This window comes from Myotis brandtii, unplaced genomic scaffold (genome assembly GCF_000412655.1).
Source record: "Myotis brandtii unplaced genomic scaffold, ASM41265v1 scaffold668, whole genome shotgun sequence".
In the NCBI taxonomy this organism is placed as follows: domain Eukaryota; kingdom Metazoa; phylum Chordata; class Mammalia; order Chiroptera; family Vespertilionidae; genus Myotis; species Myotis brandtii.
The window spans coordinates 2713711-2736790 of NW_005370597.1; the positions used below are offsets into that span (position 1 = coordinate 2713711).

The 23080-nt window shown below is 33.7% G+C and overlaps 1 protein-coding gene across 1 annotated transcript in view; it reads left to right on the forward strand.

Annotated features, from left to right (window-relative positions):
• Positions 1 to 23080, forward strand: part of LOC102239360 (ankyrin repeat and KH domain-containing protein 1) — a 127807-nt gene that overhangs the window by 86731 nt on the left and 17996 nt on the right. Inside the window, exons 15-23 of the mRNA XM_005881121.2 lie at positions 1090 to 1192; positions 10946 to 11704; positions 17026 to 17171; positions 17330 to 17441; positions 18116 to 18261; positions 18556 to 18698; positions 19119 to 19332; positions 21066 to 21241; positions 21453 to 21615. Of these exons, the coding sequence (XP_005881183.1) occupies positions 1090 to 1192; positions 10946 to 11704; positions 17026 to 17171; positions 17330 to 17441; positions 18116 to 18261; positions 18556 to 18698; positions 19119 to 19332; positions 21066 to 21241; positions 21453 to 21615 (1962 nt within the window). The remainder of the gene's footprint in view (positions 1 to 1089; positions 1193 to 10945; positions 11705 to 17025; positions 17172 to 17329; positions 17442 to 18115; positions 18262 to 18555; positions 18699 to 19118; positions 19333 to 21065; positions 21242 to 21452; positions 21616 to 23080) is intronic.

Below are 23080 nucleotides of genomic sequence, written 5' to 3' on the forward strand. Positions count from 1 at the left end.
AAATATTTAATATTTATATATTAAATATTTCATACCAAATATAAATATTTCAAATTCTCATCTTACTACAACTAGATTTTGGGGTTGTTTGTTTTTTAATGAATGTATTAAGCATAATTTTGAACCAAAAAAAAGCTTTTCCCTAATACCTCCCAAGACATTATTATTTATCCTAGAGTTAACTATTTTGCCAACCAGCAAAGTATAGTTAACCAGGAGATATGCACCAAAAGTTTATTAAAGTAATTTTTAAACCTACCTAAAAATATGGAGAGAATATAGAGAATATACTAAGCATACAGTTTAGTGAAATCTTAAGTTCTTGTCTACAAAATTATCCTGAGAACTGCTAAATACTCCAACTCAGGAGACATTTGGAATTTTTCTTTCTTTTGACCCATGTGGAATTTGAACAAGGATAAATTGGCCAGTAATTATGTGAATTGTACTCCTAGCTATATAATTGGAACCAACAAGGCTTTCTTCTTAGCAAGAGAGTAATATTCCATTTAGCTTAAATCATTTACTTGTAGATTGCCTGAGTTTGTCCAATCAATATTCTTAGAAATTATTCCTTAGTGAAATTTTTTTAAATCTTTATTGTGGAAAGTATTACATAGGTCCTCCTTTTCCCCCCATTAACCTCCTCCAGCCCTCTTCCATCTCCTCCCCACCCCCAGGCTGTCACCACCCCCATTGTCTGTGTCCACCCATTATGCATATATGCATACAAATTCATTGGTTGATCTCTTTTCACCCACCCTCCCCTGCCTTCCCTCTGAGGTCCAACAGTCTGCTCATGCTTCTATGACTCTGGATCTATTTTTGATCATCAGTTTATTTGGTTCATTGGGTTGCACATGAGAGAGATCATGTGATACTTATCTTTCTCTGACTGGCTTATTTCACTAGCGTAAAACCCTACAGGTGAATTTTTTGGTGTTTTGTCCTTGTTTTTTTCTTAATTTTTAATAAACAAAAACGTGAATCGGTTTATGAAAAAAATCTACAACAGGATCTCTGTTTAATGTGTGGGTCTTTGTTTTACTCTTTGGTCTGAGATTATTTTTTTCTGAGTTGACTTTTTAGGTTCCACGTGTACCAATGCATACACTTGCCATGGTTGTACCTCCTCAAGAGCCTGACAGAAGTTCACAGGAGAACTCCCCTGCCCTTTTAGGAGTACAAAAAGGTTAGTTTTTAAATTATTTCTTTAAAATGGGTATTTTATTATCTAATTAATGAATTCATTAGTATGTATCCCATATTAATTCATACATTAATTGAGGTAGGTAATTCTGAAAATGCTAATAGCCTTACAAACTATAAAATAGAAAATACATAAATACTAAGAAAAATGACTTCTTATTTTCCTGTTAACATATTGCTAGGTGTAATTTTTATCTGACATAGATGAAGATACTTAAGAAGAAGCAAACCAGGTTTTTGATTCAAGTAGCACGAATTTATCAGGCATTCATTTCCCATTTGATAATTCTTTAGCTAAGCAGTAGTACAATATGAGGAATGAAAATGTATATTTTTTGTCTAGTTAAGTCTTAGTAACAATGACTCAATTCACTGAGTGAGAAGTTTTAAGAATTACTAAATTTAGTTTCTTTCACATAATGCAAAATACAGTGTGTTAACATCTGTCAATATGTGAACCTGGACAAATAACTATCAAAAAGTATATAAGTAATACCCAAGTGAATATTAAGAAGGAGTATACACTATTTAAAGGACTCAAGTTTATGAGCTCTGATATTTTTCTGCTATCTTTTCACTTGTAGATATAAAAACTACCTTGATTTGATAATCATATATAGTTGTCATATCCGAGTTCTTTGAAATAAGAAAATAGGTACTTTGTAAGGTATTAAGAACTACATAAAAGCAAATGTATGAGCATATTTCATTCCGTATATGATAATCAAGTCCTAGGTTTTTGAAATCACAATGAGGTGTGTTAGTATGTATTAGACTCTTTAATACTGGGATTTAAGAAAAGTTGGTGGTGCGGGGGGAGGTGGTCAATCAGGGAAAAAGGAGACATATGTAATACTTTAAAATAAGAAAATAGGTACTTTGTAAGGTATTAAGAACTACATAAAAACAAATGTATGAGCATATTTCATTTCGTATATGATAATCAAGTCCTAGGTTTTTGACATCACAATGAGGTGTGTTAGTATGTATTAGTCTCTTTAATACTGGGATTTAAGAAAAGTTGGTGGGGGTGGTCAATCAGGGCAAAAGGAGACATATGTAATACTTTAAACAATAAAAAATAAAAAAAAATAAAAGTTGGTTAGGGGTAATTGTTACAGCAGCAAACAGAAGTTTCTTTCAAATTATGCCAGTTTTAGTAATTTAGAGTATTGAGGGCCTTCGCCAAGGATTATTTCATTTCTAAACTATTAATTTTAGAGATAAAATGTCTCTAGTGTCTCTGACTTATGCTAATTCTAGCAGCTTTCCATTAGACACATAGCTATTTAAACTTTTAAGAAAATGAAGGCTGCCATTTTTAATCTTAATGAATAAAAAGCAAAGTAAGCATGTACTTATTAAGGAATCTGAGCATCATAACTAGCCTTTAATAAAATACTGAAACCTAAATGCCTCTATTTTTGTTGTTTCTTGTTTGGCTAAACCCTATATAGGACTGTACTGACTTTGACCAGGGAAATTCAGTACTACATAAGAAATCTTTTATACATTATTAACACATACCACAAAATAACCAAGAAATAAGCTAGGAAGGACATGAAGTATGTATAGAGAGCAAGTAAAACATTTTAAATTTAGATTTAATATGTAAGTAAACTGAAATGTTTGGATAATGATTTTTTAAGTTGATACTCAAGTGAGTAATCATATTTTTGCTTACTAAGATACCTCCTTGTATGGAGTATTTATTTATCTTCACTTTGATGTTTTACTACTTATTGAATAATATAAAAATAAATTAACCTTTTAAGAAACTTTCATTTTTCTAAATTATTAGGGAAGAAAAAAGTTAACACTTATATCTGGACACTTGGGCACTTGCTGTTGCCAGCTGCCAAGTGACATTGCCAACCTAATATATATTTATGCAGGATCAAACTGTGATCATGTATGTGTTAAGATGTAATGTTAGGATAAATCATGTGCATCATAGAATGTTATATCACTATGAATTAGGAAAAATCAGTTGATATCAGAGTGCACACTGAATCAATGGAATAAAAAACCCTATCTTAAATTATTAAATATATGTTATTATATTTTTCTCCTTAAGGTGGCTTTTTCTCCTTAATACTTCTCATTTATGTCTCTAGAGAAGTTCCTTTGAATGATGAAGTTGATGTTTGACGCTTTTGTTTCTCCTAACATCTGTGTTGCATATGTGATTAGGGATAAAGGAAGGATTCTTATTCTCTAAGACTCTTATTTTCCTCTTGTAGCAATCATCTTTTCAAGTTCTTATAACATTTTATTCCTGTCTTTTTTAAATAAATCTTTTTTATTATTCATACCTGCATCCTTTAAAATATATTCATGCCCTAAATCTTACCCAGGTATTATATACTACTCATATATTCTTTTCTTTCATGACCCATTTGCACCCTTTGTCTAGGCTCCATTCATCTTGCCCCATATCTCCTGATATAGGCAACTTATCTCATTTGTTGTTTACAATTCTAGGTGGCATCTGAGAGACCTCAGAATCACTCTATAAACAAAATGTGAAACTAGGAGAGAGTGATATGCTCAGTTTTCCAGCATTGTTTAGCTATATTATGTATACTTGTGAATATTCAGATGGGAAAGGATATATAAGTGATATCAACCCCATGCCTTACAAAATTAATTTTTAAATTTGTCATTTGAAGCCATTTGTCGCATCTAATTTATTTGTTGTAACTGGTTCTCCAGAGATTCTAAAAGAGAGGACTGGATTATCCTATGCAGGTTAACAGTTTAGAATTTAATCTGTTACAAAGCATTTAAATGATGTCAGGATAAAACAAAACCTATATCTTTTGTGTGCACCTCAAGCCCTCTAGAGGAGTAATTTCTTTGCTCTGAACTCCTACAGCACTTTATTGGATCTTCCTTCTGGCTCTGGTCACTGCTACTCCTGCCCCCTCCTCCCCTTTTGGAACTCATGTGTAGAAGGTTGGGTTAATCATACTCAATTCCTGGTGCTTTGACATTGTGGCTCCTCTCTTACTCCCTTTATCCCTCTTTCATTCCCCTACTTGCCCTGTGGGCAATCATTCTGGGTGGGTTTTTTTTTTTTGGTTTTTTTGTGGGTTGTTAGGGGGGGGGTGGGGGGGGTGATGTGTAGATTCTTTTGTTCTTACACATTCTCATAATATGTTTACTACTTAATGGGTATTTTAAATTTAACAAGTGGTATTGTGCTGAATTCCATTTTGTTTTTTACTTTTTTCATTCAATACTGTTTTTAAGATCTATTTATGTGTCTACCTCTATATTGTTTCTGCCTGCAGCACAGTGCTTCACCCTGTATATCCTCCATTTTTCACCAGTCCTTTCTCCCAGTGATGGGTGCCCAGTTGCTTCTCACTTCTCACAGATAATGCTGGGATGAAAATCCTTATATACTCCCCTTGTAGGTCTTTGTGAGAATTTATTTGGGATAAATTTAGGAGCAGAATTGCCTGTCATAGGAATGCATACTGTTTATCTGAGAGTATTACAAATTTGCTCTCTATAATGGCTAGAACAGTTTACACTCCCACCAGCAATGCATGAGGGTTCCTATATTATACCCCCCCATTCCAGGCCTGCCAATCCTTGGATTTATCCCTATATTTGGACTCGTATACTTTTATCTCCTCTTTTAGACTGTAAGCTCCTCAAGGGCAGGGTTTATGTTGTTTATCTTTGTATAGTCCACTATGCTTGTTCTATTTGTTCCAATATTTGTTGAATAAACTAATGAATACCAGGTTAAGAATATATATCATTCTGAATGCAAAAGAAAATTATTAAACATTTTTAAGAAGGGAGATGTGATTAAAGAATGATGTTTTTAAAAAAATTAATCAAGAAGTAGTATTCTAAAATGGTGGGAAAGATTGAAAACAGCAATATAAATGTAAAGTAAGAACTCAATTAACATACCTCTTTTATATCCCAGAGTTGTTTATTGGAATAGGTACCTGAAAAGTTCTCATATTTTTATATCAAATCATTAAAAGTGCATAGAGCCCTGGCTGGTGTGGCTCAGTGGATAGAGCGTCGGCTTTTGTACCAAAGTGTTGTGGGTTTGATTCCCAGTCAAGGGCATGTACCTGGGTTGCAGGTTCATTCCAGCCCAGTCAGGATGCTCAGGAGGTAACCAGTCAATGTGTCTCTCTCACATCGATATTTCTCTCTCTCTTTCTCCCTCCCTCCCTCCCCTCCTTCCACTCTCTCTGAAAGTCAATGGAAAAAATATCCTCAGGTGAGGATTTTAAAAAAAAAGTGTATAGAAAAATATATGTATAGTGAATGAAATTGAGTGTTTTTATGGAATTTTTACTACTGATATTCTCTAGTTTAATAGATTTCTATTATGTATTCATGTTTACATGGATTACATATGCCCAAATTTAATAATGCCTTTTAACATATAACTGCTTAGAAGGCAAAAGGTTGAATTAATCTTTTAGCATGTAACATAGATGCTCTGTCTTTGAACACTCTTGGTTAACCTTACTATCCTATATAATAAAGATGTAATATGCAAATGGTCATTACACCATGAAGCATAACGACCGACCACATAATGACTGTGGGGCGGAGGGAGCTACAGGAGGGCGGGGCAGCGAGCTACAGGAGGGGGCAGGACAGAAAGCTATGAGGGAGGGTAGGGGGCGGGGGGAGCTACAGGAGGGCAGGGCAGCGGGCGGAGAGCTACTGGAGGGCAGCAGCGAGCTACTGGCACACAAATTCGTGTGCAGGGCTACTAGTGTTAAAGGCGTGCCCTGCTACTTTGGGAAATTTTGTGACAGGTATTTAGACATAAAGAAAAAATGATGAATCCCAGGCCAATGACTTTCATTTTTCACTATGACCACAATAAGAACATTGAAACCCAGGACAATTGTACATCTATTTATCCAAACACAAATTCCATTAGATAATATATATACTCTATTACATTTGATGTACTGTGTTATTTTCTATACTACTTCATCAACCTTTTTTTCTATTTCAATTTAAGACCCAGCTGTTTAAAAATCATTCTAGCCCTAGCCGGCTTGGCTCAGTGAATAGAGTGTCGGCCTGTGGACTGAAGAGTTGTGGGTTCGATTCCAGTCAAGAGCACATGCCCTGGTTGCAGGCAATACCCATAGGGGGTGTGCAGGAGGCAGCCAATCAATGGTTCTCTCTCATCATTGATGTTTCTATCTCTCTCACCCTCTCCCTTCCTCTCTGAAATCAATAAAAATATTTTTTTTAAAAATCATTCTAGCCCTAGCCTATTTTGCTCCATGGATAGAATGTCAGCTTGCAGACTGAAGGGTCCCGGGTTCGATTCCGGTCAAGGGCACATGCCCAGGTTGCAGGCTTGATCCCCAGTAGGAGGGTGTGCAGAAAGCAGCCACTCGATGATCCGCTATCATCATTGATGTTTGTATATCTCTCTCCTTCTACCTCTCCCTACCTTTCTGAAATCAATAAAGATTTTTTTTAATGATTCTAAAAAAAATAATTCTAGTAAGGTGCTATGTAGAGATATAAGAAAGCAAAGGGGTCACAGAACAAAGTTTATATCTGATTAGACAAAACCAAGTAAGAAATACGAAACCAAATCTACTGGCATGTCATGTATTTTGTCCTTTAGCCATTATATTTCTATTGCACAGTATACTAATTATTTTAGACACAAAAAAATGATTGGTAGAATTAACTCATTTCAATAATAAACTAAATATTTGGCATGTACATGTCCACCTCATTCCCTCACTGCCCATAAAAAATAAATAAATAAAGGTCTCGTTCAAAGCTGTCTCTATATTATGGTTTCCTATTACAAAGTTTTTCTACTGGAAACCAAACCAAAAAGATGAGATGGTGACTTTTCCTAAATTCCTAGAAAATACTTTATAATGTCATCCAATGTTACCAATGAATAGATTTATTTATTTACATGTGACAGTGGAAGATGTTGGAAGGAGATGGAACTCTTATTTTCTAGCATCTTATATACTACTTACTACCTTCCTGCTAACTGAAAATTTGTTGCTAAAAGAACACTTGTCACATTCTCTACTTTTCCCCAAAATTGAAGGTGTTGCTTCAGCTTCTGGGAATGATTAGGTTGTATTATTTATTTTTCACCAACCTGGTTTACTTTTTGATATTACAGCTTGTGTTAGTGCTTTGATGTGTATCTAGGCTCTTTGGAGAAGAACTGCTTTTTGTTCATTACTTTCACCATCCTTTGTTTTTACTGCTACATATACTAGTATTCTGGGCTTATAGTTTCTATATTTAGTTAAGTTACTTTTAGTAATCTTGTATTTTAAACTTCTTGCATCTTATTTATTAACAAGAAAGGGCCATTTCTACTGTTACTGTCCTCAATTCTAGCCTTATTTTGGATCATCCTATTATTTGTTAGATTTTTAATTTTTGAACATTCTTAAGTTCATATAATTACCAGTCTGGTTAGTGTTGAACTCTTACATGGATTTCCTTAATCTTATATACAAAATACATATCAACTATATAAGGGTGTTTTGAAATTAATAAGTGTTTAAAGGAGCTTTCAGTCTTTGCAGAATTTTTAAATTCAGTATGCTAAAGTCATTGAATTTATCACACAACTGAATTTTTGTTGTTGTTATTTGTGCTGGTTATCCTCCCTTTTCTTATCTGTTGATTGTCATTAGGTACTTTGAACAAATATGTCAAGCCATGAATTCCTATATAAACTTATGGAAATATTTATAAAATTATCTCACAAATCTAAAGGCTATTGCTTTGAAAGAATAAAGTATTTCTTCACCACTTTGTTCAGATAGAAATGTAAAACTGAATGTAGACAATACATTTTGCTAAGTTTGCATTTAAAGAATAAGTGTCTTAAAGTGATGGCAGTGATTTTGGAACTGTGGTCTTATGACCTTGTTAAAACAGTTTCTTGTGGAAAAACTGTTAGTCTTTTTCAGTAATAAAGCATGTTGCAGATATTAGAGCTACCTGCAGTTTTAACATCTCCCATTCTAGCAAAGAAGCAGTTGAATCTCTGATTTCATTTTTCAGTGGTTTTGTCACCTCTTGCAATTCAGTATATTTTAACATCTTATAGGTGACTTTTTTCCTCTGGATTTGAGAATCATTTTTAATGCATTGGATGATCTGTTTTTTAAATTCTTAAGTTAACTATGTTTATGTTATTCATATGTGTTGACTACAGTCCAAAAGAGTGGACAACTAATTTTTTTTCTGAGATCTTTTTTAATCCTCACCGAAGGACATTTTCCCCACTGATTTCTAGAGAGAGAGTAAAGGGAGGGAGGAGGGGGAGAGAGAGAGAGAGAAACTTCCCACTGATTTCTAGAGAGAGAGTATAGAGAGGGAGGAGGGGGAGAGAGAGAGAGAGAGAAACATTGATATGTGAGAGACACATTGACTGGTTGCCTCTGGAACACACCTGGACCGAGGCCAGAGATCGAACCCACAACTGAGGTATGTGCCCTTGACAGGGAATGGAACCCAAGGCCAACACTCTAACCACTTAGCAACACTGGCCAGGGCAACTTTATGGTATTTAAAATTAAACAGCAATGAAGCTGTTAAAAAAGAACTGGGTAGGTTGGCCATTTTGTTCAGTGGTTAGAGCATCGGCCTGCAGACCAAAGGGTCTCGGGTTTAATTCCCGGTCAAGGGCACATACCTTGGTTGTGGGTTCTATCCCTGGCCCTGATTGGGGTGCAGGCCGAGGCAACCAATACATAAATGTTTCTCTCTCTTTCTTTTTCTCTCTCTTTCTCTCCCTCCTCCTCCTCCTTCCCTCCCTTCACCTTCTCTAAAAATCAACGGAAAAAATATCCTAGGGGGAGGATTAACACACACACACACACACACACAAATGCTATAAAGTTCACTCATTTTAAATGTAAAATGCAGTGAGTTTTAATAAATTTACAGAGTTGTGCAACCATCACCATGATCTATTTTAGCATATTTCCATTACTCCAAAAAGATCTCTCATGACTGTTTGTGATCAGTCTCCATTCTCACCACCATAACCTCAGACAACAACCACTAATTTCCTTTCTGTCTCTATAGAATTGATATAAATGGAATTACACAATATATGATCTTTTGTGTCTGTCTTCTTTCACTTACCACAGTGATTTTCAACCTTTTTCATCTTGTGACACACATAAACTAATTGCTAAAACTCTGCAGTACATCAAAAAATATTTTTGCCGATCTGACAAAAAAACAGGTATACTTTTGATTCATTCACACAGGATGGCTATTATTGTGTTGCTGTTGTTTTTTTATTTTATTTGACAATTTAAGGGAAAAGAGGTCAGTGCGCCTGACTAAAGAGTCAAGTATTGCATGTTTTTAAAATTCTTGTGGTGGCACACTAGTTGAAAATCACTGACTTAGCATATTTTCAAAGTTCATCCATGTTGTAGAATATATCAGTAGTTTGTTCTTTTTTATTACTGAACTAGAGGCCCAGTGCACAGATTCATGCACCAGTGGGGTCCTTTGGCCTGGCCTGTGGGCATTGGGCAAAACCAGCTCTTCAACATCCCTTGAGGGGTCCCAGATTGCGAGAGGGCACAGGCCAGGCTGAGGGACCCCACTGGTGCACAATCGGGGCTGAGGAGGGACCACAAGAGGGCTCTAGGGTGTGTCTGGCCCATCTTGCCAAGTCCCGATCGGCTGGACCCTAGCAGCAAGCTAACCTGCCAGCCGGAGCTCCTGCCTCCTGGTGGTCAGTGCACATCATAGTGACTGGTTGAACGGTCGGTGGGACAATTAGCATATTAGGTTTTTATATATATATAGTCCCAGTTCTTCCTAAATAAGAGGATTAAGCCTTGAATTAAAGCAGTAATTACATGTATCCTCCACTCTATGTCCAGATGTTAGGATTATTAATATTGATAATTATTTTGTCATGAGAGGAGAAACTTAATTTAAGTGTGATTCAGAAACCTTAAAATAATGTACATTTACTTTATTTTTAAATACATTGTCAATATGAGTACTCTTATATGGGAAATCTGATTTTCCTCCTAGGTAACATCATTTTTCTCTGATAGATGCTTACATTAAGAGTTTATGTAAACTCAGAAAAAATTGCTCTTTTAATATTAGTGTTCATGCACAGTAGTATTAAAGATGATGGAAAATTTTAGAAGTATGTATCTTGAAAAAACTGATTTCATGTTATATTTTGATATATTAAGAGAAGCATTTTGGCAATTTGAAAAACACTACTTTCATCTACAAGTTATAGTTTCTTGTAGTAATCTTTGCTTGCACAGTTAATATTGTGCAAAGAACAATTGAGCAGTTAAGCTAATATTAATGGTATCTTAACACTATTTTGATAATGCTTTAGATTTGATATTCTTTAAGAAGTCTAGTCAAATAAGCAGAATTTTGATATTCTTTTCCTCTTTGATTTGATTTTCATCCTGTCCTGTCTTAATTTCCAAAATCCTCCTGTTCTAAAGATTAAACTTTTTATTAAAAATTTCATTTTGTTAATTGGCAACATCCTAGTTTGTGCTGTTAAATAGATGAGTATAGTCTTTACCTACCACTGTGTGAATCTTTAAACATTCATTCTACAGCATTAGTTATAAGGGTTTGGGGAGGGAGGTCCATGTGTGTGGGAGGGGGAGCTGATTTTTTTTTTTTTTTAGCATGGCACTTTTTCAAACATTTTTCATGTGCTTAGGTACATCCAAGCAGAAGTCCAGTTCCCTGCAGGTAGCAGATCAGGACGTACTGCCACCTTTTCACCCATACCAGCCTTTGGAGTGCATAGTAGAGGAGACTGAAGGCAAGCTGAATGAACTGGGACAAAGAATTAGCGCTATTGAAAAAGCACAGCTTAAGTCATTGGAGTTAATTCAAGGTGAACCTCTGAACAAAGATAAGATAGAAGAACTTAAAAAGAACAGAGAAGAGCAAGTCCAGAAGAAGAAGAAAATACTGAAAGAGCTGCAGAAAGTGGAAAGGCAGTTGCAGATGAAAACACAGCAACAATTTACCAAAGAATACTTGGAAACCAAAGGTCAGAAAGACACAGTATCTCTACACCAGCAGTGCTCTCATAGAGGAGTCTTCCCAGAAGGGGAAGGAGATGGTAGTCTTCTAGAGGATCACTTTTCAGAGTTACCTCAGGTTGACACAGTCTTATTTAAAGATAATGATGTTGATGATGAGCAACAGTCTCCACCATCGGCAGAACAAATTGATTTTGTCCCAGTCCAGCCTTTATCATCTCCACAGTGTAACTTTTCCAGTGACTTAGGTTCTAATGGGACAAATTCTCTTGAACTTCACAAAATATCAGGTAATCATCAGATTATAGGACAGCCTCAGATTGATATTACTGGACATGATCAGGGGCTGTTAGTTCAAGAACCAGATGGACTAATGGTTGCAACTCCAGCCCAGACGCTTACCGACACTCTTGATGACCTGATAGCAGGTGGGTTAAGAAATATATCTGTAATAATTTTTCTTTAATCTGTGTGCTCAACTTCTTTACACAACCCTCCAAAAACACCAACTTTGTACTTTTATGTTTTAGAATGATCTTTGTAAAATTATTTCCTGAGGTGTTTTGGAAGTGATTTTAATTAAGCTCTAACACACAAAAGTGTGTTTGCCCCTCTTCTTTTTGTTACTTACAAAGGCAAAGAAATAAAGCTGCCATGATCCTTTACTTTAGACCTTTGGTGTCAAAACCACCCTGTGTTGTGTCTTGGTTAGGAGATCTCAAAATAGAATTCCTTTGTAGGCTTTAGAGATATTCACAAAAGATTATACATTAAATTTTCCTGCTAGTGATTTTTATGTTTGGAAATCAGAATTCTAAATCACATTGTTTTTTCTTTATTTATAATTTTATTAGATCAATTTAAATATTTATAATTGAAAGGGATGTTCAGAGAAAACTATAAACATTCCATGTTGATACAGTATTTGTGGTTAGAATATATAAAGTTAGAAATTATTGTCAACTTGATGATGATTTGGAGATTGGGATTTTTATATTAACTGTCTTGATGAAAGCACACAGACAGACATAATACACACACACAAAATAAAAAATAAAAAAGGACCTGGTAACCTTAAAGTATGTTTCTTTTCTCTTTTTTTTTTTTGTGGAAAATTACAACTAGATATGAAATGAGGTACACAAGTTTACTTTCCCTTTCATTGTCCTTGCAGCAGTGGGAAAACAGTGCAATTAATCATTTACCTTCCTAAAGATGGCTGGTGAAAGTATCACCTCCATGAGAGCCCAGTTCAGAAATGCAGCCAGAATGGCTGTTGACAGTGGATGAAGACCAAGAACTAAGATGTAGCTGGAGTGATATTCAAAGGCAGGCCAGTCCTCTGTCTCGATTGCAAAATTTTTTTCCTTAACTGTTGTCTGTTTCCTCTTGTCATATTCTCCTTCCCTCCTCCCATCCCAATTATGCTATCCCAGTTTTCTTCTTTTGTGAGTCTTTAGTCTTCCTAATCTTTACTGAATCTTTAAAAATGTGGAATGAGATTACTTAAATCAGGAATTTTGGGGGGCATGTGTATGACTTTCAGTGGTTATGGAATTGTAATATAGCCTGTGAGGCTCCTCTAATATGGAATATAGGTACCACTGTGCAGAGGAGGAATATCTTAGTTTTTGTAAAGAAAATAAAAATGCTGGGAAATGTTTTAAGGAGTTAGATTATTTAATTTAGGTTTTTATATCTTAAGCCCACGGCCACTTAACTCAAATTAACTTTGTGTCATTAGCATTGAGAGTTATTATAAACTCAGAGTTTATTTATAGCTCTTATTTCTAATCTGGGTAAAAGTATATATTGGAGTGTGAAGTATGATTATGAATAATAATAATAAAACTAGTGATCCTGGAATAACATTTTTAAGGTTCTATAAATAGCATTGTAAATGTTCCTAATTAAATACTCAATTTACATCATGAAACCCACATTACTGATCGATCTAGTATTGTTGTAACTTAGGACCTGTTTGGTTGTTGTTTTTAAAGACTGTAGAAACAGCTCTAGAAGTAAACTTGTAGATTTGAACTTTATGGTAGTAAATGGATGGTCGGATAGTTTTGTAGGGGAGGTTAAATTTTCTTTCACCAAAGTATTTGTTAAATTGAAGTGGTCTTTTACAAAGTTAACATAAAACTTCAAAAAGCTGATTTAGAAAACATCTTTTAATGATATGTAATGTTAATAGAAACTAATAAAATTTAATTTCTGTTAGACATTAATATCTAGTGATAGTTGGTCTACCATATTATGTAATATTATTTTATTAATAAACCTTAACTTGTAAATCAGCCAATAAATATAAAAATTATGTTCATATAAAAAAATTTCCATTAAGCCCAGGTTTCTCTTAATTTTTTTAATTGAAGGTTAAAGAAATTAGACAAGGATGAATGGTGAATACCTAATTCTACAAGTGTATGATACATTGAAATTGGTAGGATTATATGTGAGACCAAAGATGTGATTAGTTTTACCTAAATTAAATCTAGTTCTCAAGCCTTGTATTTAATAAAGGAGAGAATACTGTACATCTTGCAATTATACTTTAGAAAATATTCATTTATAATAGCAATAAATTTACTCTTTAAATATAGGAGTATTTTTTCTTTAATGCTGTTTTATTCTCAAAATTTATCATGATGAGTTGGTAGATACATAATTTATTAATGTCACAACTTGATTAGCTGACTAACTTAGTCTTTTAGTATATAGTCTTATTTGTGTCATACTTGATTTAGTCCCAGACAAAATGTATGTAAAATCTTAATTGGGAGCCTGGTTCTTCAAGTCCTTTTCTTCTGAAAGTATTGGACTTTTACAGTTTATCATAATAACAAGTGATTCTCATGTCCAGACCTCAGTTTTACATGATTCAAATATCTAGAACTGAGGTCTGGAAATTCAAAGCAATTTAAAGAATTCAAAATAGCTTTGACCATTGAGCAGTTTTAGAAACATTAGTAAAAATTTCATTATGAATATATAAAAAACATTGGCTAAAAATTCACTAATATCTGTTCAATTTATTGAGGACTTACCATGCACTAAGCTCTGTGCTAAATGCTTATGTACATTATCTTGTGAGCTATTTATAGTAATCCTATAAAATACTTTTCCCACCTGTTTTTCTTTTAAAAAACTGAGGCTTATGGAAATTAAGTTGCTAGTAAGTAACAAGAGTCAAAAGTCAGTTCAGCCAGGTTTAAGAACCACAGATGTAATTATGCTTGCATCTGATTCAACTTGAAGTTCTCAATTGATCTTAAAGATATTATTTTCTCAAAACTTCTAAATTCTATTAAATAACATTTTCTTATTTCATATTAAGATTTGATGTGCATATAAGGTCTAATGTATTTTTGTGACTTTAGCACATTGTTATTGCTATTGGCATGTTATAGGCTCTTTACAACAAATTCCAATTCAAAAGTATTTTACTTTAAATAATACTGTGGTAGTCAATGTGGCTTAAGAATAAAAGAATAATTAGGAAACTCTCTTATTTTTTAGGGCACTTACAATAAAATGCCTTTAAATAATAATTTCCTCTAATAGATGTTAATATTTTATTTATAGATTTTTATTTATTTATATGAAACTAATAGTTATTATTAAATTAAACAATTTATAGTGATTTAATTTATTAAAACCTTACAACATAGCTTATGTAAACCTAGTATCTGAGGTTTTTATATAGCATCTTCCATATTGCCTACAAAACTGTCTTAAATTTTATAAAGAATTAGGTAGAATATTATCCTTAGTTCTTTTATCACCTTTTTAGGATAGTGCATAAATTTAATTTGAATTATGTGACTTGTGATAGTAATTATAGTCATTTTCAGAGACATTTTATTCAGAGGTAGGAAACAATTTAGGATTTATGAAAATGTTATAGTCTTGGTATAAATTTATCTTAATAAAACCTTTATTCCACATGTACCTTTAAATCTTTGCTACTTTCTAGTTTTATCTTTACAACTTTTGTATGTAATTAATCCTATTAAAGTCACTTCTATGAAATGTTGCTGATTGTCATTATTGCAAGGTAGAAAAAATGTTTCTAGAATAATGTTGTAGAAAATGTACAATAGTTGGTGTGACAACACATTTTTTGTCATAGTTTTTAAATGCACAAAAGTATTTTTTTAAAGTCAACTCTGTAAAGAAGTCTTTTTATAACATCACATTCTGGCACAGCACTCTAGTCAAATGTTTAAAATTTTTTAAATGTCTGTTTTTCATATAACAAGAGGTAACATGAATAAATAAAATTAATAATGATTAAAAAGTAGTTCTTCAATAAGGTGTATGTTAATAATTATGAGACCAGTGTAAAAATTTTATTATAAAGGTGCTATGTATCATCTTTAGAATCTTGCTTACTAGAGCTATTTTCCAAATATAGCAACTGTTTTGAGGAGGAATAACAAATATCTGCTTTTATTTCATTAAATGATAAAAATTTTTAAACTTTTTTTCATTTGCATGTTCTTGTAGGTGAAACAAATATATATAATAATTGTTCCTATTTGTAAATGGATAGTTTAAATTATGTATACTTATGTGGTGACAATCTGCAGAAATTCATATTGCCAAGATAATTTTATATATATTGATGGGGAGGACAGCTCATATGGAAACATATCTGAACATTTTTAAAATTTGTTATTTTTAAAAGTAGTATCTAAACTGAGTCATTCACACTTGTGAACACCTTAGCAAGTGATTGGGGTCCTATCAAAATTCTAGAGAGAAAATATTCTCTAACATTTGAAATGCTTATAGTTCCCTTTAAGACCTATATGTTTTCTTGACTTTCAGTCTGGGTGGTAGAAGTTTGTTTATTGACATTACTGAAGCCTTGTTGTCTTTTTCCATATTATTAATGATTGTGTGTTTTTCTGAGTTTTTTTCCTTCTTAAGTAGTAATGTTTTTCAAATTAGTGAATAATAGTACTGAAAGTTCTATAAAATATCTGATAATTACATTTATTGAGTACTTACTATATGCCAAACACTGTGTTAAATGTTTTTATAAATTATCTCACAGACAATTCACAGCATCCCTCTAAGATAGGTCCTATTTCCCTCTCTATGACGCAAACTTCATCTCTAATGAAATGTAAGAAATATATAGACATAAAGGTATCATCATTTCAATTAACAAAGTTTCCAAACACCAGATTTTGAGATCTAAAATAAAAGTTCCAATGTTCATTTGAAAAATAGTTTGATTTTCAGACACTGATTCATTGTGGCAAATTTTCAAAGCAAATATTGAATTTAAAAAAATGCTCTCTGCTATTAATGGGATAAATATTCTAACTTGTTCTCCCCTTTTTTGCATTGTTCTTGGGATATTTTATCTAATTGCCTTTTATAAATTAAGAAAGTCTTTACTTTTTTAAAGGAAACTATTTTTCTCTATTAACAATGTAAAAGGCTACCATTTGTTACATTTGCACTCAATAACAGACACTATATTAAGTATTTTACCTGCATTATTCTGAGTATTTCCAACAACCTTACAAGGCAGGTATTGTTATTATTCTCCCCATTTTACACCTAAGAAAAATTGAAACTCCAATAGGTTCATCTGACTCCAAAGCTTAGGATTTAGTTACTACATTATATTACTAATACAGAATTTTATATTTTCTGTATTTTTTTGTATATTATAAATGACTTTACTCTTTTAGTAGAATTCAGCAATATGGATATTGTTTTTCAGCTGTGAGTAGCAGAGTGCCCACTGGTTCAAACAGTTCCTCTCAGACCACAGAATGTCTTACACCTGAACCCTGTTCACAGTCTCCAAGCAATGTGGCTTCCCAGTCATTGCCCCCTGTCTATCCCTCAGTTGACATTGATGCACATGTGAGTATATTGCTTTATTTAAACTTATTTTGCACATTTTTATTTTCTTTGTTTGGAAAGGAATATTATCATTTTATATTCATTGTGAAAATATTTGCTCTTCAATTGATAACCCCGTTGTAAAAATACAAAATCTAATTTATTTTTTCCCCTTCTAGACTGAGAGCAATCATGACACAGCATTAACATTAGCTTGTGCAGGTGGCCATGAAGAACTCGTATCTGTACTCATTGCACGAGATGCTAAAATCGAACACAGAGACAAAAAAGGTAAGGAATGTCAGTCAAAAATAAAGTCTGGCCCTGGCCAGTGTGGCTCAGTTGGTTAGAGCATCATCCTATGTACGGTCACGGGTTGGATTTCCGTTGGGACGTATGTGGGAGGCAACTGATCAATGTGTCTTTCTCACATCAATATTTCTATCTCCCTTCCTCCTCCTCTAAGGTCAATTATAAATAAATAAATAAATAAATAAATAAATAAATAAATAAATAAATAAATGTCTGAGTGTAGTTACATCAGGTTTTTTCACTGTCATTATGTAGTTTCTAGACTGTCTCAGTGAAAAGATGGATAAGCATATTTCAATTTGAAATTCCAGATTTGTTCATCTACAGAGCCTAATTATTCTCCAGAAATTTGACTATAAATTATCAGTGAAGTACAGGTTTCCTTTCTCCTTGATCCAAAAGTTGATCATGCAGAGGTTTCAAAGTTCACTATGAGTATAAACTGTAATAGTTCTCTTTGACTTAGCATTTCCTTTTTATAGATGTTTATGGATTTTTGTCACAAACAAATTAGAGGTTAAAGCAGTTTTATGTTAAATGCTTACAAGTATCTGCCCTAAAGACTTTCCCTACTAAAATAATCAAGAAATAAAAGCAGTGGCTTAATAAGTAAAAACCACAAATTTGTTTGAGATTTTTATTTTCTGATTTAGGCTTCACACCACTGATCCTGGCGGCAACAGCAGGGCATGTTGGCGTTGTTGAAATCCTTTTGGATAAAGGTGGAGATATAGAAGCACAGTCTGAACGAACTAAGGATACTCCACTTTCATTGGCATGTTCTGGTGGACGTCAGGAGGTGTGTTAATGTTAATTTTCATTTTGTAAATATGTTCCCTTATATTTTAAATATGCCTATGATGAGTGAACCACAATCCTAACACATTTGAAATGCAAATGGTTACTCAACAATTGACGAATAGAAAGAGTAACTTTTGATTTCAGTACAATTGGGATTTCAAACCTCTGAATTCCTTGATGTGAAATTGAATCCATTTCCCTAATGCTGATATTTGAATATACAAAGTCTAATTAATGATAAGTTGAGCCCTTGGTGTAAACTGGAATTCTCTGTTCATATTTTACTTTGTAGGTGGTAGACTTGTTGCTGGCTCGAGGTGCAAATAAAGAACATAGGAATGTGTCTGATTATACACCACTGAGTCTAGCTGCATCTGGAGGATATGTTAATATCATTAAGATTCTGCTTAATGCTGGGGCAGAAATTAATTCAAGGTATCTATCGCCTATCTCGTTTTTTACTCATGATTAATAAGTTACTACTTAGAATAAGTGTCTTCCCCTAAATATTTGGATAGACACCATTTTTAATTAAGATAGTATTAAAGTTACAAGAGCCAACAGTTCTTCCTGTAATGTGCTTATAAATAATCACAGATTATTTCAACTAAGGTGACTATTTTTAAAGAGGTCTCCTTCAGAAAGTACTTGGTTATGTATAGTTGAAAATTTATAACTCTAAATAAGGATTCTGTTTTAAATTGTAAGATTTTCCTATTTCTAATTATTAGTCTAAACAAATAAAATCATTCATTGGTTTCTTTTTACTGAAACATTTTCATCCTTTACGTTCTCTATGCTTTTTAAAAAAAACAACAGGTAACATATTTTAATTTTCTAATTTCCCCCCCTGAGGACTGGGAGTAAACTAGGTATTTCTCCCCTGATGTTGGCTGCAATGAATGGACATGTTCCTGCAGTGAAATTGTTGCTTGATATGGGTTCAGACATTAACGCCCAAATAGAGACCAATCGGAACACAGCTCTCACCTTGGCCTGTTTTCAAGGTCGAGCAGAAGTAGTGAGTTTGCTTCTGGACCGAAAAGCCAATGTTGAGCATAGAGCAAAGGTAAGCACTTTATAATTTGTCAACTACATCAGATATATTTCTAGTAGAAAAAGAATGGCATTTCAACTCAAATTGATGTACTGTTTTAAATTGTCGTAACTTAAAACTGATGCCCTAATGCAAGATTGGAGAATTTGTGCTATACAGTGGTCAGTAACACATTATCACTATTCATGACTTTTATTAAGGACAGTAAAGAAAATAGAATCAGTATTTTTTTCAATCTCAGGTTTGAGTGGTTCTCTTAATCTTCCAATTTGCAGCTTTTGAATGTAGTAATATTATTTTATAGTAAGATATTTTTTAGTAGTAAGATTATTTTATAGAGCCCATTAATGTAGATTTTTAAAGAGGCATGTGCCTTAATAAGGCATGTGCTTACCAATGGTAAAAACCCCAATCCAAAAAATCACTGCACAGCCCTAGCCAGTGTGGCTCAGTTGGTTGGAGCATCATCCTGTACACCAAAAGGTGGCGGGTTCAATTCCCTGTTGGGGCACATACCCAGGTTGTGAGTTCAATCCCAGATCAGGGTGTGTGTGGAGGCAACTAATCATAATCAGTGTTTCTCTCTCACATGGATGTTTCTCTCTCTCTCTCCCTTCCTCTCTCTGAAATCAATTTTTTTAAATTACTGCATAGATTATAAATTTAAGATAGCCAAATTCTGACAATTTTATGACTATTTAGCATTCAGAAAGTAAGAGTATGTCAGTGTTTTGAATTCTTTTTTGGCTTAGAACTATTAGGTACTTAGAACTCTAGAAAAAAGTAACTTGTGTAAAATTCTTAATAATCAGACAATCGCCAAGCTGGTAGTCATTTCAAGTTGAAAGGGTTTGAATGAAAATCTCATTTTTTCTCCCTGAATTTTATTAAAACTTTTCATCGCACAAAGAGAAATGAGCCTTTCCTGCTATCCAGTTTATCTCTTTTTATTTTTTTTTTTATTTTTTACAGAGAGGAAGGGAGAGGGATAGAGAGTTAGAAACATCGATGAGAGAGAAACATCGATCAGCTGCCTCCTGCACACCCCCTACTGGGGATGTGCCCGCAACCAAGGTACATGCCCTTGACCGGAATCGAACCTGGGACCTTTCAGTCCGCAGGCTGACGCTCTATCCACTGAGCCAAACCGGTTACGGCCAGTTTATCTTTTATATTACAGATACTCAGTGTGACCCACTTGATTATTAGAAGTCCTAGATAAATCATCTTACTTTAGAAATAATACCAGTAGGAAATACCTTTTGGCAAAAATGTCATGAACAAAAGACATGAATAAAATATATGATATTTCAATCTATTTTACCTAAGTTTGAATAGGATTGAAAGAATTTACCCTGAGGTATTTAGCAAACTGCGTTCTCAGATAAAGTATTATCTAAAAAAAGTTTTCCCATTGAACATTGTGCTTTACTTACTTTTTATTCATTTTTAATATCTTTATTTGTTGTGCAGAGAAGTTAAGGTCTCATGCATAAATTTATCACAGTATAGAAGTTATAAAATTGTTTTGTTTGTTTTAATTTAGCATGTGGTCGTATAAGTTAATTCATTCTAGCTTGTCAATTGAATCTAACAATTTTTACTTGCTGTTTAGTGAAATTTAAGATTGTGAATATTGCTTAGCTGTTTTAGGAGAGAAAATAACAAATAGAAAACACAAGTCACTTGTTTTAGCCTTATGAAAAGTTATATTAATTTACTTGAATAATTTTTGGTTTAAACAGACTGGTCTTACCCCCTTGATGGAAGCTGCTTCTGGAGGGTATGCCGAGGTTGGGAGAGTTCTCCTTGATAAAGGAGCAGACGTCAATGCCCCCCCTGTGCCTTCCTCAAGAGATACTGCTTTAACAATAGCAGCGGACAAAGGTCACTATAAATTTTGTGAGCTCCTCATTAGTAGGTGGGTAAATTTTTTATTTATATATAGAACTTTCTACTTTCACTTTCCAGAGCCATTAAAGCTAATAAAATTGTTCTACTTTACTGACATTTTAAAGAACAGATTGTTTACATGATATTTTGTAACAGATAAAAGACAAATAGAGAAAAATAGAAAAAGTTTGCCTCTTCTCATAGGAAACAAACTACATTAACATCTTTTGATTTTATAGAGGAGCCCATATTGATGTTCATAACAAGAAGGGAAACACACCACTTTGGTTGGCATCCAATGGTGGACATTTTGATGTGGTGCAGTTGCTGGTGCAAGCAGGTGCTGATGTGGATGCAGCAGATAACCGGAAAATCACACCTCTTATGTCAGCATTTCGGAAGGTAATTTGATATGGGTGAGGGGGGATAAAATTTAATAATTTTAAATCAATACTAAGTTAAAACCATATAAGAAAGATAAATTGACCTTGGATAAATGACTATAAACCTATATACAAATAACTGCTATATTTTCACTTTTTGTGGCGAATCTAATAGTTATATGGTAGCTCACTACAAGCAACTTTATTAGATTAACTCTTGTCTAGACTAATTTTGTTATGTCATTGTACATAAAGCATTAGATTTAAGGGCAGTTATTATATGCAGATGGATGTCTTCTCTACCTCAGGAGGAAAAAAAATGAGTGGACTCTTTAATAAAAACTTATTATACCAAATATATATATATATATATAAAGGCTCACTTATCTGTTATATTTTTTAAAGCCCTCCCATTGCATTTATGATAAACTATAAACGACTTAACATGGCTTACAAAGCCCTGTAGGATATGGCTCATGCCAGCCTCCCCAGACCAGTCATTTATACTACCCTTCCCCTTGGCTCACTACACTTCAGCAATAAATTTTTAACTGCCTCAGGTCTTTTTCTCACTGATTTTCTTTTCCCAAAATGTCTTTCCCTTGCATCACCTGACTCACTTCTACTTACCCTTTAGCTCCCATTTTAAATGTTAGAGTTCTTCTGTAACACCCAATCTGAAAAGGTCCCTCTTCTTCTCTTTTATAGTACACTATTATTTTCCTCATCCAAATGTGTAGTTTATATGTTCAAATACATGTTTACTTTTTTTAAAATATATTTTATTGATTTTTTACAGAGAGGAAGGGAGAGAGACAGAGAGTTAGAAACATCGATGAGAGAGAAACATTGATCAGCTGCCTCCCGCACACTCCCTACTGGGTGCCGGCAACCAAGGTACATGCCCTTGACTGGAATCGAACCCAGGACCCTTGAGTCTGCAGGACGACGCTCTATCCACTGAGTCAAACCAGTCAGGGCTACATGTTTACTTTTTTAATGCCTATCTCCTAAACTAGGCTGGAAGATCCATGAACAATAAGATTCATGACTTTTTCACCACTGTTCATACCCAGTTGTTTAGCACAGTGCCTAACTCATAATAGCTGGTAACTAAATAGCTATTGAATGAGAGTAGTATAAGTTATGTGTCTTAGAAAAATATCTTAAGATATTTTCTAGACTTAATTCTTTTTACAAAATTTTCTTTCCTTTTAATTGAGGTATAATTTATATCCAGTGTAATGCACAAGTCTGAGGTTCATAGTTTAATGCGTTTTGATAAATGCATATGCCCATGTAACTCAAACCCCATAAAGATATAAAATATTTCCATCATTCTAGAAAGTTTTATCATGCCTGTGTTCAATTAATTCCCTGCTTTGAAGGCAACCAATTTCTGTTTTGTGTCACTACCAGACCAATTTTTGAGGATGTCTTAGAACCTTAATAGGAGGGGAAACTATGCAAGTTTGGTTATTTTA